Below are 18683 nucleotides of genomic sequence, written 5' to 3' on the forward strand. Positions count from 1 at the left end.
TGTGTGTGTGTGTGTGTGTGTGTGTGTGTGTGTGTGTGTGTGTATGTGTGTGTAAAGAGGGATGGTGGTGGGGCTGCCCTGGATGGAACTGACATAAGAGAGAGAGAGGGCATTTACATTCTGAAACGGGTGTGCTGTGCGTGCGCGCGCGCGTGTGTGTGTGTGTGTGTTGTAACATTGTAACTACGCGGTGGGCGCGTGTCCACACACCTACATTGTAGCCAATATATTTTTTTTTCGATACATTTTTAATAGTAGCCGTCCGCCAGGGTCCATGATACTACGGACGGCCGCGGCAGCAGGATCCCTCCACCGCGGCGGTGGTGCGTCGTTCAGCGGGGAGGAGGAGGAGGAGGCGGAGGGAGAGACGACGATAGGAGGCACGGTGGTGGTGCACGCTCCGTGCGCGTCTGACTGCATGGAGGAGTATTATTAGCCGCTTACTGCAACTGTCTTTCTCTGGTATGTCAAGTATTCTGTGGGCTAAAGGAGCATTCGTTCGTTGCCTTTAAAAGAAAAAAAAAAGAAGCCCCAACGTGTTTTTTTTTTAAATACTGAAAGTGCATGGAACGTTTTTTTTTTATATTATACAACAAAAAGGGAAAACGTTTTTTTTTGTGTGTGTGCCGTCGACGTTGGTTTCGAACAGTGACTGATATTTGGTTTGGATATTCGTCGGTCAAGTGCAAAAAGTAATAAACAAGGGCTTTAAAAAAAAACATGGTAGTTAAAGACCTCTTCCGCCAGTCAAGAGCGAAAACAGGATCTGACTTCTTCTTCCACAGAGACCACTTCTGAATGTGCTTGTTGTGCCCTTTAACTGTGAAGCCACGCTACAAGCACATATACATGATATATATATATATATATATATATATATATATATATATATATATATATATATATATATATATATATATATATATATATATATATATATAATGCATTTAAACTGTGGTGGAAAGTAACTAAGTACATTTACTTAAGCACTGTACTTAAGTACAATTTTGAGATACTTTTACTTTACTGCAGTGTTTACATTTTTTTATACTTTTACTTCTACTCCACTACATCTCAAAGGCAAATATTGTACTTCTACTCCACTATTACACAATTATTTGAAAACTTTAGTTACTAGTTACTTTGTAGTTACTACCACTTCAGACCTACAGTATATATATATATATACTTTGGCAATTTGAAAATAGCCAAATGGGCTATCTGCATAATGTAATGTAATGTAACGGTCTATTTCAACAATAGGGTATTCTTTACTTAAGTAAAGAATGTGAGTACTTTTTCCACCACTGCATTTAAATGCTTCCATTTACTTCTGAAAATCTGCATTACATTGCATATTATGTAGGCTCTATATTATAGGGCTTTGAAATGCTTACTTTTTCTTACTTATGTAAGCCTGCATTATTACATTACCTGCTGAATGCTGTTACATGCCAATATAAATGGGTTTTTGGTGTGTTAGTGACATTGGCTTTAATCACAGTAGGAATGTAATAACACAAGTGATGAGTTCATTACAGGGATTGTCTTTTCAGCGCTTCCAACTTTTAATTTGGGGTCGTCATAATGACAGATTGTAGGTTTCTATCGTGTGATTGCATGCTATTTTGTGGGGGGGGAGAAACAAACCACCACATTCTGACATTGTTTCTTCTCATTTCTAATGTATCTCTTCAGGTCGTGCACTCAGCTGCTGTTTGAAAATGGGACGGTTGACCATGTGAAGTGTTCCTTTCATCCTTGGTGCTGAAAATAAAGCGAACAAAGAGACAGATTTAAAAAGTACAAGTTCAGGTGCTTTATAAGAGTTAGACCAGGCGTTCTCCAGGGCTCCCATGCTGGCTTCCAGACCACCTCCTCCCCTCCACAGCCTCAGTCATGCCTGTCACTTCCAAAGCCCCCGGCAGACAGTAAGCCACAGTCACAATTATTACATCATCGCTTGATCGCAATTATTTGACGTGTCACGTGATCGCAATTATTTAATCACAGTTGTATTTGCATAATCGTTCCCATTCATCATTTCAAGTCTTTTGTTGAAAAATAGCAAAAATAGGTGATCTACAAGCTCGCAACGTAGTGCGAGCTTGGAAATAGGCTTGTACACTGCCTATTTCTGTTATTTTTGACAGTGTAAAATGATTACGTTTTATGGCCTATTATGGCCACAGTAGTACAGACATATTTATTTTGATTATTGCCATCTGTCATTGTCAGTCATTTCTTGGCATATTTCAGTTATTTGTCATAATATGAAATGTATATTATACATTTCTGCTTTCGCAGGAAATAGCAGATCGACAAGCTCGCAACGCGATGCGTTGTGAGCTTGTCGATCGGCTATTTTCAGCGAATGCTTTCCCCACAATAACAGAAAACGGAAAAGACCCGGACTCTGCTCAACCATACAGTATATAGGGTTTAAGTTGTTAAAGGCTTACAGAAGTGTCAATGTCACATGTTCCAATGTTCAATTGCACAATTAAATCATTAATCGCAATTATCTGCACGAGAAACTAATCATCAACTAACATTTCGTGGTGGTGACAGGCCTGGGAGACGACAGCCACCACCTGCCCAGAGAAGAACCAGCGCCAGGCACACCTCCACCGCCAGTAACACCTCCACCGCCAGTAACCCCAGAGGGAGAGCCGTCACCAGGCTCCAAACAACACCCGCAGAACCCAAAAGGTCCACCACCAGATCCCAGGCCAAGGTCATAAGGGTTTTGCCTTTGTCATTAGTTTTCGTTTTTATTTTGTTTCTTTCGACTATTTTGTTTTCAATTTCCGTTTATGTGATTAGTTTTCAAAGCGAGGTTTGGCTAGTTTAGTTTGTATATGTATATATAGTATAGTTTTAGCCTAGTTTGTATTAGTTTTAGTTAGACTTTTCTTATTATAATATGGGGTATTTGTCACTGGGCAAGATTCAAGAAAACCTAAAGAAAATAGCAAAAAAATTGCAGATCTACAAGTTCAAAATGCATCACAAGATTTAGACCAATTTGACAACAGGGCTTAAAACTGACATATTGTAGCTTAACATATTGGAAGATAAGATGTCATATTCACCCAAAATATTAGGCTTCCATATGAAATATTGAGACTAAGACTAAGGACATTTTCTCTATCATTTTTAGCAGTTCTAGTTTCGTATACACACAGTACATTTTTTTGTTAGTTATTTTTTTATTTGTAAAAGCCTAGTTTTTATTTTGATTCCAGTTAACTAAAATGTTTTATCAATTCTGGTTGTGGTTATTTCATTAGAGTTTTTAGTTAACGATGATAACCCTGTGGTCCCCAAGCAGACCCAGGACGCCCGCAGCCCGTGTGGGGCGAGAAGCAGCGTGAGCCAGGGAACGCGGAGGTCGCCCGCTCGGGTTAACCAGCGCACTCCCAAGGACAGAGGATCCCATAGACCTAGGCGGCTGTGCAAGGCGCCCAACATCTACGGTGAATTTGAAGGCCCCCCAGGGAGCAGGAAGTCCCCAAGGGGGGGCGGACGGGTGTCCGTTACACCCTGCCAGCAAGCTCTGAAACCTAACAGGGGACCACAGAAGAAGAGCGCCATCAGGGGGAAGGCGGGGAGAGGTGCAGCGCTATGCCAAGACAGGTAGGATCGGTCACACTCATCACACAAGCGCCTGATCGCAATTATTGGAGATAATCGCAATTATTTTGCATTCATCTGTAAGAATTCATCTGTTGAAAAATACCAAAAATAGCAGATTTACAAGAGAAATAGCGGAAATAGCCGATCTACAAGCTCACAGTTTGTCGGGATATGACGCATTGTGAGCTTGTAGATTGGCTATTTTTTGTTTTTGTATATCATTATTAAATGCATGGCCTGTTTTGGCCATAGTAGATTATTTATTTTGATTATTGGTAGTGGTCATTGTCATACATTTCTTTATATAAGTTATTTGTCATATCTGCCCTGTGCAATTTTTGTTTACAAAGCCTAAAAGAACAAACGGAATTGTAATTTGTATTTACAGTATATGTTCCAATATTCAATGTCAAAAACACAATTAAATTGTTAAATCGCAATTTTATGTACGACAAATAATCTTCAACTAAAATGACCATATTGTGACAGCCCTAAAGACAGGAATGCAAGACAGGAGCCCCAAAAAACAGACGGCGATGGCGATCCAGCTCCTAACGAGGAAGGGGAGGAGTCAGACGTCGCTAACGGTGAGGAAGCCGCCCCCGTTGCTCTGGAAACGGATGTTGTTGACGCCGTGACTCAAGTCAAAGAGCAGGAAGTAGAAGTCGAGCCTGGGAGCCATCTTGAAGCGGATGTTCCTCCCCCTCTTTGTGACGTCGTACGGGAAGAGTCATCCGCACACCGCAGCTGTGACGGCGTTATTAGCCCCGCCCACTGTCGTGATGAGGTCAACCTGAGCTCTGTAATTGGAAGCCCTGTGCAGGGCGGGGATGATGGTGATGCCAACGATGGCAGTGAAGACACTGACAGACCCATTGAGTTGGCTCAGCAGGCTAGCGTCGGCCCGCAAGAGGACAACGAAAGTCAGGGGGAAAATCACAGTTCTCCTGAACCTCAAAATAACCCTAGTAACACCGGTGAACCCCAAAATAACCCTAGTAACCCCGGTGAACCCCAAAATAACCCTAGTAACCCTGGCGAATCCCAAAATAACCTCAGACTCTCTGGTGAACCCCGAAATAACTCCAGTCACCCCGGTGAACCCCGAAATAACTCCAGTCACCCCGGTGAACCCCGAAATAACCCAAGTCACCCTGGTGAACCCCAAAATAACTCCAGTCACCCCGGTGAGGAGAGAGAGCACACGTTTGTCCCGGCACGCGCAAGGATGGAAGAAAGAGTGAGCGTTATTCACGAGGTTACCAGAGAAGATGAGACTCACCAGCACAGCAAGGAAGAGAGTTCACAGTCGATGAGAGGAGGCGAGAGGTAAGCCTGGCACAGTTGTTACATCATCGCACGATCACACTTATTTGAGATGATCGCAATTGTTGTGCATGATCATGAGAATCCTTTCAATTTATCTGTGTAAAATCATCTTGTAAAAATGTGCAAAAATAGCAGATCTGCAAGCTCACAACATGGTGCGATGTGATGCGTTGTGAGCTTGTTGATCAGCATTTTTTGTCTTACCTTTGAAAGCATAATATTATTAAATGCATTGGCCTGTTTTGTCCATAGTTTATTTTGTTTAATGGTAAGTTATTTGTCATTATCTGCCCTGTGCAAGTTTTGCTTACAAAGCCTAAGAGGCCAAACAGAAATGTCAGTTTGATTTATATATTCTAATGTTCAATGCCAATAAAAAAAACACAATGAAATCGTTAATCGCACTTAATCGTCGACCAAAATGTGATGACAGCCCTGGCGAGAAGCGACACAGCGGGGAGACTGCAGAGAAGGAGGAGAGCGTGCTGGAGGTGTGTGACCCCCAGGAAGAGAAGGAGGAGCAGGAAGAGGAAAGAGAGGAGAAGGGTGTTTGTGTTTACATCAGTCCTGCTGACTCCCAACCTCACGTGCCTCATCATCACTCCACTGACGGACTGATCCCGTTGACTCAGGTCAGCTCGCTTTTTATTTTCTTAAAGGTAGGGTAATTGGTATTTGTTGGCTAAAACAAATGTTTTTTGGTTAAAAGGTTAAAGCTCTATTAGTCTATATTCTAACTCATTGTTATAGTGTTTTTGTTTTATGTAACAGGGGTCCCCCCATCTCTCCAGCTCGTCAATAAAAAGAAACATTCAGCCAGTCAGGAGAGAGTACCCATTTATCAGCTTCATTTTAGTGTTCCACTTCCGATTTGTCTGCTCATTTCTTTGTGTCATCACTTCAAATTTCACTTGTTTAATCTGTATCCTGTCTGAGTTCTCTATCCTGATTGGATAAAATTGGTATCCCGACCTGAAAATGCATTTTCGGTTTACTAAAGAGCTGGAGAGAGATGGAGATGGAGACGTTTGTGAACAAACACTCTATAGCAATGATTACTATCAGAATATAGAGCTATTTAACTCTTATTAACCAAAGAAAATTAATTACCCTACCTTTTAATTTAGAGTAGGCCTACCCAATTATGTGTACCTCTTTTTCTCACCCATTTAGTCGTTGTGCCAATTGATTCCTCCCCACACACATTTCTGTGAGAGATATAAAATCAGTTTTATATCTCTCTTAAAAACCCATAAGAAAGTGCAGACTAAAGTGACGTCCAAACGACAAAGAAAAAAAAGCCAACTGTGTCACGTACCACCGGAAAAATGAAAGTTTGGGAAGATGCACGTGACTACATCCACTTCCTTGTTTACGTTTTGTGGCAACACTGTCGTGTCAACGAGTCGCAGACAATATGAATGCTCAAAACTCACAATGTTGTGACACACGTAGTGTGATGCGTCGTTCGACCCTTCAGGCAGCATGCGAGTGCATCTAATTGTAACTCATGTCTTTTTTTTTTTTATATATATATATTTGGGGCTTTTCTGCCTTTATAGAGAGTATGCACATGCTTCACTTTTCCACCGGGACACGCCCCCCTCATCTAGACTGAGTGGCAAAACATTGAGCAGCATGAAACATTGGAGTTTGGAAGCGCTCGTTGGAAATCACCGGTCTTGCGTATCACCTGTTTCTAAATTGCACATAATGCAGGAGGCAGCAGGACGTTGCCTTATTGAAAACTAGCGCTTCCAAACTCTGACACTTAGAGAAAAATAATCACCTGCACGGAATTTATTGACAGAAAGTAGCTCATAACATGTCTATGGTGGATTTTTATTAAACAAAAACTTTGCAGATAGAAAGAGGATAATTCAAGCTTTCCGTACAGCTGCCATGTTGATGAGTTTAAAGTTGTTTAATACAATCAGATCGAACTTCTCTGTTTGGGTGTATGGGCTGTCACGGCCAGAATGTTGTTTTTTGCCACTCAGTAGGTGTTCCTGCATAACTTCCGGGTACGATGATGTCACGTGCATAGCCTCAATTGATAGTATACAGTAGAGCGAGAGACGGGGAGTGACACACAGCAAAGGTCGTCGGGCTCGGGAATCTAACCTGCAACTCGCTGTCATTAGAGCCTATATGTGGTATGCGCCTTAACCACTAGGCCAGCGGCGCCTCGTAATTCATGTCTAATGGTTGTTATTTGTTTTATTGTCTTGCAGGCAGAGTCAGCGCTCTCCAACCCAGCTACCTCACAACCCACCAAAGCCCTGTCATCCCTCTCAGAGCCGCTCGTACCCGAGGCTCCGAACCGGTGCGGTCACGACATCCGGCTTATCACCCACGGTGCTAAACTCCATTACCCAGCGTCCTCCGCTTTCCCTGAGTCGAGGCCGATGTCGCAGACCGACCCCATGACCCCCGACACTATGGCTGTCAGCCGCTGTGGGTTCCATGCGCTCCTGCATGCCAGGCAGGAGGCTCCTCCCAGCCAGGAGGCTCCTCCCCGTCATGACCATGGACAAGTCCTGTCACTGGTAGGCTCTGTCACAAGTATTACATATTCGCCTCATTGCAATTATGTGAACTATTTGCATAATCGTCAGAAGCATTTCCTTTCACCTGTATAAATGACTTTAATTTGAAGTACAAAGTAATTAACTATGTGGCCTGTTTTGGACATAGTACATTATTTATTTTTATTATCGGTTCCGGTCATTGTCAGTCATTTCATTGTATTAATTAAGTTATTTGCCTTGTGCATTTTATGCTTACAAAGCCTTTTGTCAAACAGAAATGTATTTTTTTATTATTATATTCCAAAGTTCAATGCCAAAAAACACAATTAATCACAATTATCCCATTAAAACCGGGAAAACGTCTTGGTCATTTTAGGTTTTAGGCTATCAAAAAAATGCAGATATACAAGCTCACAGCGGGTCACTTAGTGCCACGCTGTGAGCTTGTACATCTGCTATTTTTGAAGATTTTAGAAAATTCTTGAAAGTGTGAGATCTACCAATTTAGAGGGCGTTTGTAGAATCGTCCTCAGGTCTTAAAGGTTTATTTGTTTGCCAATTAATCGTCAACTTAAACTTTCATGACCATGACAGGCCTACTCTCCGGTAAGGACTCACACCAAAGACATCTCATCACATGTGGAGCCGTACGGCCGGAAGGACAGATCTTCGCTGTCACTGTCACTGTCACCGTCGCCACTCCTCCAGTCGAGCGCCGATTTCCTCGCGGCTGCATTTGAGCCAAAGCCCCGAAACGGCAGGCTGCCGGTGTCGGACGCCCCAGACCCGGGCTGCATGCCCGGCACCTCCTCCTCCTCCACCTCCTCCACCTCCACCCCCACCCTACAGGAGACCATCCTCTCCCTCTCCTTCTCCTGCAGCTCCGAGAGCACCCGCTCCTCCCTATCCCTGGACACCGAGGAGTCGGAGGAGGCGTGGGGCGGGGGATACGGGGAGGATCTCGGCGGTCCGGAGGGGGCCGCGGCCAGGCGGCCCCCGAAGAGGGAGCGGAAGAAGCGGCGGGGCTGCGGAGCGTGCGAGCCGTGCCGCCGCAAGAACAACTGCGGACAGTGCAGCTGCTGCCTGAACCGCAGGAGAGGACACCAGATCTGCAAGCTGAGGAAGTGTGTGGAGCTGAGGAAGAGGAGATCTACGTCTCTGCTGCCGTTGACCGCTGCACAGGTGAGGCTTTGCGTGTGTGTGTGTGTGTGTGTGTGTGTGTGTGTGTGTGTGTGTGTGTGTGTGTGTGTGTGTGTGTGTGTGTGTGTGTGTGTGTGTGTGTGTGTGTGTGTGTGTGTGTGTGTGTGTGTGTGTGTGTGTGTGTGTGTGTGTGCAATCTGTGCGTGTGTGTGTGTGCGTGTGCGTGTGTGTGTGTGTGTGTGTGTGTGTGTGTGTGTGTGTGTGTGTGTGTGTGTGTGTGTGTGTGTGTGTGTGTGTGTGTGTGTGTGTGAATATCGTTATCTGCCAAAAGCACTGTCTTCTTGATGCTATCTGTCTTATCTAGACAGATGCTAGGTTCATCCTCAGACTCTACCTTACGACATAGCAGTTCTCTCTGCACTCTATTTATGTGATTATTTACCTTGTTTATTGATTAGGGTTCATGCTTACTCTGCTTATTCTGATCTCACACTAAATACCAAAAGGATTACATTTAACACAGTGATTCTCAACCTTTCAAGGACCCTCAGGTTGATGTGCATTAGGCCACGTAACTAGCCTGGCTCCAGCCCCTGAAATCGCTAGCCTCGCATTCAGGGTCTGGTGACGCTGTAGAAGGCGGTGTTTTCTCGTTTGCAAATCTAAACGACCCAATCGGGATCAGGGATAATCCAGTATCAACCAATCGCCAAAGAGTCCTCCTTTTGACAATTTCCTATCTCTGGAACCCCAATCTACACAAAATGTTACTGTACGTAGACTGGCACGAATGGGATGAGAGAATATCTTTATTTATTGCAGCCAGGCAATAAGATGCACACGTGATAATGTTGAGTGTGGTTTTTCTGACACGCATTTCTGTTTACAAACAGTTTGTCTGAACTCAAAGGATGGTTTCGGCTAGCTTCCCTTGTTTTGACGTCTGCCCAATACCGTACAAACACGTTTACTCTGACATACTTGCACGCAGACTGTATTGTATTGGTGTATTCTATTCCTCAGTAGCACTGTAGGGTGTAGCTATTGTACTGATAATACCGGTGTCAATATTATATATTGGTATCAGTGTATTCTGTTGATGTCGTCAACGACACTGTGATTGTGTGTGTTTGAGCCTTGTTCATGCATAGTGCGGGAAGCTGATATCACACTGTTATTGGCTGTTTGCTTGTTTCTACATAGTGCAAGTCACTGGAGGTGTACTAATGTTTTTTTTTTATCTTGTCTTCTAGTTATCGTGCCGCTACCCTTGCTGTATTTTTCAGTACCTCTCTCACTCTGTATCTGTATATTAACTGTTGTGCTGCCTCTGGTGACTGAATTCCCCCCTGAAGGATTAATAAAGGTCTAATTATCTGTCTATCTACTGGCCACGCTTGGGGTTTGAGAGTGGAACAAGGCGGTTCCACTCCCTTCTGCACGGCAGAGTTTTTCTCTAACTGTCCGTATCGCCTCCGACCCTCTCCCAGTTAAATGTGCAGGAATGCAAGCGTGATAAGACACAGTCTAAGTATGAGGGAGTGTGTGGGGAGTATAGACTCTACTGTGTGCGAACACAGGCATTAGTATGTGGTGACACTGGTGAGTATACAGTATGCGTGCGTGCGTGCGTGCGTGCGTGCGTGCGTGCGTGCGTGCGTGCGTGCGTGCGTGCGTGCGTGCGTGCGTGCGTGCGTGCGTGCGTGCGTGCGTGCGTGCGTGCGTGCGTGCGTGCGTGCGTGCGTGCGTGCGTGCGTGCGTGCGTGCGTGCGTGCGTGCGTGCGTGCGTGCGTGTGTGAACATGGACATTAGTATGTGGTGAATCTATGCCAGCAGCATGTCCTCTTGTCAGAAGGGAAAGCACTGTCACATGAGCCGGCAGAAGCGCAGCACGTGGTGTGTGTGTGTGTGTGTGTGTGTGTGTGTGTGTGTGTGTGTGTGTGTGTGTGTGTGTGTGTGTGTGTGTGTGTGTGTGTGTGTGTGTGTGTGTGTGTGTGTGTGTGTGTGTGTGTGTGTGTGTGTGTGTGTGTGTGTGTGTGTGTGTGTGTGTGTGTGCGTGCTTGCACATGCTCCATAGTGAGGAGTAGCAGGAGAAAATGCTATCTGATGAGTTACACGTGGGGGCAAGGTCTGTGTGTGTGTGTGTGTGTGTGTGTGTGGGGGGGGGGTTTCAGTGGGTGTGTAATTTCAACCAATTTCAAGTCAACTGTCTTTAGACGGTGTGTAGCGTAGTATACGTTAAGCCAGTGTCTTGTCTCTTAAATATGGTATCATGGATAAACACAAGGGCAGGGAGAAGTTTTACTGTGTTCCTTTGGTGTTTTTTTATCAAATAAGCTGAAGCTTGTAAGTGGATAAGAATCAATTGATTGTTGTATTTTGCCCTTTGAACAACCCCCAAAAGCAAGCTTGTGACAATTCAAAACAAGTTGAAACTGGTTTCATGGGCATTTTGCTAAATCATGGGAAATTTGTTAGAGTCTATAATGTGAATTTATGGATATGAAATAGAGCGGCCGTCTTGAAATTGGACGGTTCCCGGGTCGATCCCTGGCTCCTGCTGGCTGTGTGTCAAATTGTCCTTGAGCAAGATACTGAACTCCTAACTAACTGCTCCTGATGAGCAGGTTGGTTCCTTGCATGGCATCCTCTGTCGTCGGTGTGTGAATGTGTTTGTGAAAGGGTGAGTGTTGAATACATTGAAAAGCACTTTGTAGAAAGACACAATGTAAATGCACCATTTACCATTTCCATTTGATCTGCAAATGTCTGTAGTGATCCATAGTGACATTTGTTGTTGAAGTGTACTGAACTAGCAGATCACATGACATAACATTACATTTGATTACAATCTACACGCTAAGGAGGAGCAGGCTATAGCTGAGCGGCATCATGTGTTACCCTGGTTACTGAGCGGGGAATTAAATAAGCCACGGCGATGGAACGGAACTCGCACTTAACCCATTCAATCCGGGAACGCATCTGTGTTGATTTAGATATGAGCTATACCCATTTATTTATACTTTGGCTATTCAAAAATAGCCTATTTTTTAAAAGTCTTGAACATTTGTGCAAATCTTTGAATACATATATATTTTTGAAAGAACATGTAACTGAAATCTTTGCTTCTGGAGGTCCCTGGAACAAAATATATTACAAATGTTCGCTTTAAAAAAGATATATTCAAAGATTTGCACACATGTTCCCGATCTTTCAAAAATAGCAGATCTACAAGCTGGGTGTCCCAGCAATGAGCTTGTACATCTTCTATTTTTGAATGGCCAAAGACATCTAAAATGACAGAGATGCGTCCCTGGATTGAATGGGTTAAATTAGCAAGAAATCAATGAATCTTAAGAAATCCAAATAATCCTTTATCTGCCTGGTCGGAAGAGTGGCCCCTAGCTCGCTGTCAGGCCAACCGGCTGACCAGTGCTGTAACGGCTTTGCTCAGTCAGTCGGTCAAAGACATGCAAGTCTGTTAGGCTAGCCACCTGATCCGGCAAAAAAAAAGAAAAGAAGACTAATTTATGGCTACATTTTTCTTCAGTGTTTTATTTTGTATTTTTTATATTTTAGGACACTATGTCCATTACAGCCATCCCGTGGATTTGATAATCATGTTTGGGAGTCATTTGTGATTATTCTAGTATAAGACTCGAGTCATACTCTATAATGTTTGACAGCTGTCTGTCAAACACTACCAGCATGCTGTTCATGCACTGTGTGCACGTGTGTGGTGTGTGAGTGCGCTTTTGTGTCTGTGTGTGCGTGCATGTGCATTTAAGGCTTGCCATAGCAGCAGATTATGACGGATTATATAACTACCTGCAGTAGTACTATTGCGTGCGTGCGTGCGTGCGTGCGTGCGTGCGTGCGTGCGTGCGTGTGTGTGGCTGAGGAGGAAGGGATTACACCAGCACTGATTTACAAACCCTACGGGGAAGGCCTGAGAATGTGGGTCACTCACCTTGCTAAGGAATTCACAGTACACACACACACACACACACACACACACACACACACACACACACACACACACACACACACACACACACACACACACACACACACACACACACACACACACACACACACACACACACACACACACACACACACACACACACAGATCAACAGGTGACTCAGAAGGAGAGGGAAGGCAGCGCATGGCTCGCACATTTTTGGGTGGTACTTCTGATGTGTCACACTGGTTGTGGTGTGTGTAGTGTGTGTGTGCGCAGGGCATCGTGGGAAAAACAGACTGAAGTGAAAGTGAGGTGTAGTGTAATATCCAGCTCCATGCAGACATGCCAAGCGTTGTTCTTCTGTGTTTGAATAAGACTGAAAGCTGACACACGTACGGTAGCCTACTATTGCCACCCCAGCGTGTTGTTCAACGTGTTTTTAATTTGTTGATATCACAACAAGCTGCAGGGATGAGGAAATATTATTACTGTAAACACTGTGCAGAGCGTCTTCAAAAAAAGCAGTTCAGGTGAGATTGAACTTTTGTTAGGAGTCTCAATAATGTCCACATACAGTAGCAGGCAGCGTTGGGCAAGATCGTTACAAAAGTAACTTGGTTACTTTACTAGTCACTGCATTATAAAAGTTACTAGTTATGTTACTATAAACTTAGAGAACACACTGGAGCAGCTCGGACAATTATAGCCTTTTTTTATTAAGGTGCTAATTACAAAACATTATGACTGGCGTTTTAATGCTACTGGATCTTCCTCAGAGTCTCTAAAGAATAATAAAAAAGTCTTTAATTGTCCGAGCTGCTCCAGTGTGTTCTCCTCGTTTATGATGCGTTGTCCTGCTCCTCTGACGCACCGGACCTGCCTTAGTTTGGCTGAGGCGCGGCAGTAGACTCCCTTTCTTCTTAGTTATGTTACTACTAGTACTATGATGAAAACTAGTACAGTAGGTGTCTTACATTTTAGTTCTGCCTGGCTTTAGACTGGAGCAGACGGCTCAACGTGATCTTGAACGCGCATCCATGTTGAACGTGCAGTGCATGTGCGTTCCTGATCATGAACACACATCTATATTCAACATGGAGAAAAAGGTTGTTTCAACCCATCGATTAACTTGTTTTCCAGACGGTCGGAACTACAGGCATCGGTAGCAAAACCGGACTACCTTTCCTCTTTTGATATGGTACAGAACAAGGTACACCTACAAATTGAGCCGATATCATCTTAACAGGCCGCGTGTGCGTGCGTGCATGTGTTTGAGAGTCTTGCGGTTCAAGCTTACACCCTTCTGATGAATGTTGTCATCATTATTGTGAGGTTGTGTAAAAAAGGGATATAAGCCAAAGAAATACTTTCATGTACAGGCATGCAAATTCAGTTTATTTTCCTGCTAATGAGTAACTCCCAGAGTGCATATGGTGTGTGTGTGTGTGTGTGTGTGTGTGTGTGTGTGTGTGTGTGTGTGTGTGTGTGTGTGTGTGTGTGTGTGTGTGTGTGTGTGTGTGTGTTGTGTGTGTGTGTGGGCGTGTGCGCGTGCGTGCATGTGTGTGTAGAGCAGTTAGGGGCGCCGATGGCCTAGTGGTTAGGCCCATACCACATATGGGCTCTAATGCCCATATGTGAGTCGCAGGTGCAATTCCAGAGCTTGATGACCTTTTCTGTGTGTCTCTCCACGTCTCTCTACCTGTTTCCTGTCACTCTCCACTATACTATCCGAATAAAGGCAGAAAAGCCTACAATATATAGGTAATTAAAAAAAGAAGTTAGAGTCCGATATCAGGCTCCCCATGGGTCATAGTGTCAAAGTGTCTTTGAGCAAGGCACTGAACCCCGAACTGCTCCTGATGACCAGGTTGGTTTCCTCTGCCATAGGTGTGTGAATGTAATGCACATTGTAAAGCGCTTTGGATAAAGGCGTTATATAAAATGCACAATGGTGTTGCACAGCGGAATCTATAAGCTCTCAATGCATCTTTAGGGTTAGGGTTAAAAATGCAAAAAGTTGTAAGATTCAAGTTCATAAAAAAAGTTGATGTCCTCACGAGTAGTAATACAAATGTGTGTGTGTGTGTGTGTGTGTGTGTGTGTGTGTGTGTGTGTGTGTGTGTGTGTGTGTGTGTGTGTGTGTGTGTGTGTGTGTGTGTGTGTGTGTGTGTGTGTGTGTCCACAGTTTAAGCATAAAGGATTCTTAACTAGCCTGGTTTCACTCAGACACGATGGATCCTTTATGGCGTGTGTGTGTGTGTGTGTGTGTGTGTGTGTGTGTGTGTGTGTGTGTGTGTGTGTGTGTGTGTGTGTGTGTGCGTGTGCGTGGCCTTGCTGCACTGAACAGCTGGGACAAGGCCGAGGCCAGACCTTGAACACACATGTATGCATGCATGAATGCACATACGCATCCAAACACACACACACACACACACACACACACACACACACACACACACACACACACACACACACACACACACACACACACACACAGTCAAGAGAAACGACAGCACAGTACATAGAGGTTTGGTTCTTCTGGTTATGGTACAATGAAATTGACCTAAATAGTCTAGACATCATGAGAGCTGCAGGCTCCATAACTGCCTCCCCTCCCCCTAGCTTACAACACGAGTAGAGCTGTCACCATCATGACATTTTAACTGACGCTTAATCGCCATACAGATAATTGTGATTAACGATCGAATTGTGTTTTGAGCTTTTTTTTTTAACATGGGAACACATATTTAAGAATGACATTTCAGTTTGACTTTCAGGCGTTATAAACTAAATTTGCACATGGAAGATATGACACATAAATGAAATAGGCAAATGTAAAAATATACAAAGAAAGAATAGATACAAAATATTCAAAATAGGCGATTTGCAAGCTCACAACGTGCCACGATGTGACGCATTGTGAGATTGTAGTTCTGCTGTTTTTGAAAATGTATGAAAATATGTCAACTTAAAAAAAATAAGGTGCCCTAAATGCCCATAGTTTTCCACTGTGGATGTAAACGATGTGGACATGATGGTTGAAATATGACATTTAGTTTCATCCAGCTGTTTTTAATTCAGATGAATGGACATGAATGCAAAGTATTAGCTCCATTAGCTGAAATAATTATGATCTGGCGATTGTGTAATAATAATTTGTGACGGGCCTAAACGAGAGAATATCCTATATCACTGTTTTCGCGACCCACTGTTATGGGTTGCGAGTAAATATCCCCCTTTTGTTTCCTACATTTAGAAAAAAAAACATATTTCAAAAGATAAAAAATATATATATTTATGAAAAAGTATTTAACTCTTTCAGTGCCAAGAGTATTTTCATAAAGTACTCCCAAACTGCCAGGAATTTGCGTTTTTTTTTATTTTGCAATTTTGTAATTTTTCATTCAAATAAATGATCTGATTGGCGTTTTAAACCCATAATACAGTTCTACCAGTAGAGAGCAACAAATCGACACATTGATGATCTCGCTGGCTCACTCGCCCCCTCCCAAACAGGCTCACGTCATATCCGGTCAGAACCGGATGTTGACATTTTCGACAATCGTTGATCGCGCTAAATTACGATGCGATACACGACTACGATGACTGATCGTCACCCAGACCAAAGAGAGTAGACGTGGACCTCTCCGTCCGCTTTTTATACCGTGTGAAAAACCGTGACTTTCCCTATTCTGGCCGAAAATCACCGGAGAAAAACAACGTGACCCGGAAATGAATTTTTTTTTTTACATCCGGCTCCGGGTGAGTCTGATGTAGTCAGGAAGCGAAAGTGATCATGAAAAATAAACAGAATAACGCGACCACAGTCAAAAGTAAAAACTCGGGATTTCTCGTGCTGGCACTGAGGGTACTCGGGAAAAACTCGGGATATGTCGGGGCGTGGCACTGAGAGAGTTAATAAATACAACCAGATTTTTTTTTTTTTTCATAAATAAAAAAAATATATAAATAATTAAGAAGTAGTGAAAATAGCAAATCTGCAAACTTACAACAGTATGATTTGGCTGCTCGAAAAAAGCCGATTTTGTGAGCTTGTGGAAAGTAGAGTAAAGTTTTGGAAGAACTTGTGAAACGGGACAGTCCGCATAATGAGTACTTTTATTTTTGGTACTTCACCAGTGGTGATGACAGGTGTGTGCAGCGCTCATGGAGCCCATGGAAAGCAGCCTGTTGCTGCTATGGAGAAATCAGCAATGTTTGCCTTTGCACTGCTGCTGAATGCAAACATAGTAAAAACTGCTGTGTGTGTGTGTGTGTGTGTGTGTGTGTGTGTGTGTGTGTGTGTGTGTGTGTGTGTGTGTGTGTGTGTGTGTGTGTGTGTGTGTGTGTGTGTGTGTGTGTGTGTGTGTGTGTGTGCGTGCGCACGAATCGTTTGTGTGCACGTGTATATGTAAATGTTTATATGGTTGCTGTCAGGCTGAAACCTGTGTCATGCAAAAGTAGCAAAAAAATATCCAATCTACGCAAGCTCACAATGGGCCACATTGTGGCACCCTGCAGATTGGCTATTTTCACTATTTTAGAGAGATTTAGAAAGTTTTCACCTATAATGACATGTTCAAAACAGGGACACCAGTTTGAAAGTGGTTAAGTGCGTCTGCAGGTTTTATAAATATTGATCAAATGAAAAGTATTAGCAAGAGCTTGTGACTAAATTATAACTACATTGGATCTATTGTATACACAGGTTCTTTTTTTCTCCATTCACTGAAAAGGACACGGTTTACACCTGACAGAAAATATATACAATACTCTGTTTATACTGTATTCTGTAGGTCTGTTATGTGTGTGTGCATATTGTTGCTTTCGCACAGCTCTATGGCGTAGTTCAGTTATTCTCACCCCTTTTTAATTTCAAAGACCCCCAGGTTTATATGCATTGGTCCACGGACCCCCATTTGATTGTTTTGATTATTTTATTTGAATCTCTGGGACCCCAATGTACACTAAATGACTCAGTGTTCATTTAACTCTGAGAGTGTATGCAAATGTGCACGCTCTCAAGAGTTGCAGACCCCCGTACGGGTCCATTTGGTTCCATTTTGCACACTCTCAGAGTTTACAGACCCCCGTAAGGGTCCATTTGGACCCCCCGGTGGTCCCAGGACCACGCGCTGAGCACCAGTCAGTCCACGTAAAAAAGCACCCAGCAAGGCGTTTTTAGGGGAAGAGCGCACATGATCCTGTTAGCCCCTCCCCCCCACCGTACACGTTTCACCCTTCCCCCGCCTCCGCCTCGCTCATCACACACACGGGAGGGGTGGGGGGTGCACCACCCCTCAAGGTTACCATGGTAACGCTATTGTCTGGTGTTGACCTTTGACCTCGCTGCACGGACCTGCCGGCTTGCCTGACGGTAGTGTTGTAATGAGGATTTACTACGGATCACGCATCAGACCTGCTAGTTGGGCTGATGGCAATCGATATCACCGTTATTTCACGCTTTTTGCCTCTATTATGATTGATAAGCGATTATAACGAATAAAATAAGTTACGCAAATAGCCGGTCTAATCGCAGGTCGGCTATTTTCGCTATTTTTGTACGCCACCATTGTAACAAGTAATACAGGGTTGAAGTGGTTAATCACATCAATCGATGTAATCGATTATGAAAAATCTATTTGAATTATTCAGGTGTCGATTAAAAAATCCTGTTTCGGCCCGGACGGTTGGCGTAACTGTCTGGGCACCTAGGCTGGTAATCCAGCCTAGGTGCCCACCTGTGCCCCTAAATATTGGTTTTGATATTATTTTCAGTTAATGGCCCAGCTCTAATTAATACCTGCCCTACTAGCAGGGTTACTAGAGATAACCCATTATTAGACGTGCTCCACTAGCAGGGTTACTATAGAGATAACCCATTAGACGTTCTCCACTAGCAGGGTTAGGCCTTTGAGCACAATAATCTACATCCAGGTAATTAGGTCATACTAGCGGGCAGGTCTCAGTGTCCTTGTGGTTAAGAGTGTCCGCCCTGGGATTGGGAGGTCGGGGTTCAATCCCCCTGGCGGGTCATACCAAAGACTATAAAGATGGGACCCAATGCCTCCCTGCC

At 43.8% G+C, this 18683-nt stretch overlaps 1 protein-coding gene across 1 annotated transcript in view; it reads left to right on the forward strand.

Moving 5' to 3' along the window:
* The first annotated feature begins 361 nt into the window (after nt 1-361).
* Nucleotides 362-18683, forward strand: part of tet1 (tet methylcytosine dioxygenase 1) — a 67856-nt gene continuing 49534 nt past the window's right edge. Inside the window, exons 1-8 of the mRNA XM_080449246.1 lie at nt 362-462; nt 1699-1931; nt 2572-2737; nt 3335-3639; nt 4129-4968; nt 5402-5600; nt 7203-7517; nt 8094-8681. Coding sequence (XP_080305372.1) covers nt 1900-1931; nt 2572-2737; nt 3335-3639; nt 4129-4968; nt 5402-5600; nt 7203-7517; nt 8094-8681 — 2445 coding nt within the window. The 5' untranslated portion in view covers nt 362-462; nt 1699-1899. The remainder of the gene's footprint in view (nt 463-1698; nt 1932-2571; nt 2738-3334; nt 3640-4128; nt 4969-5401; nt 5601-7202; nt 7518-8093; nt 8682-18683) is intronic.

This window comes from Gymnoscopelus braueri (genome assembly GCF_963280865.1).
Source record: "Gymnoscopelus braueri genome assembly, chromosome: 14".
NCBI lineage: Eukaryota > Metazoa > Chordata > Actinopteri > Myctophiformes > Myctophidae > Gymnoscopelus > Gymnoscopelus braueri.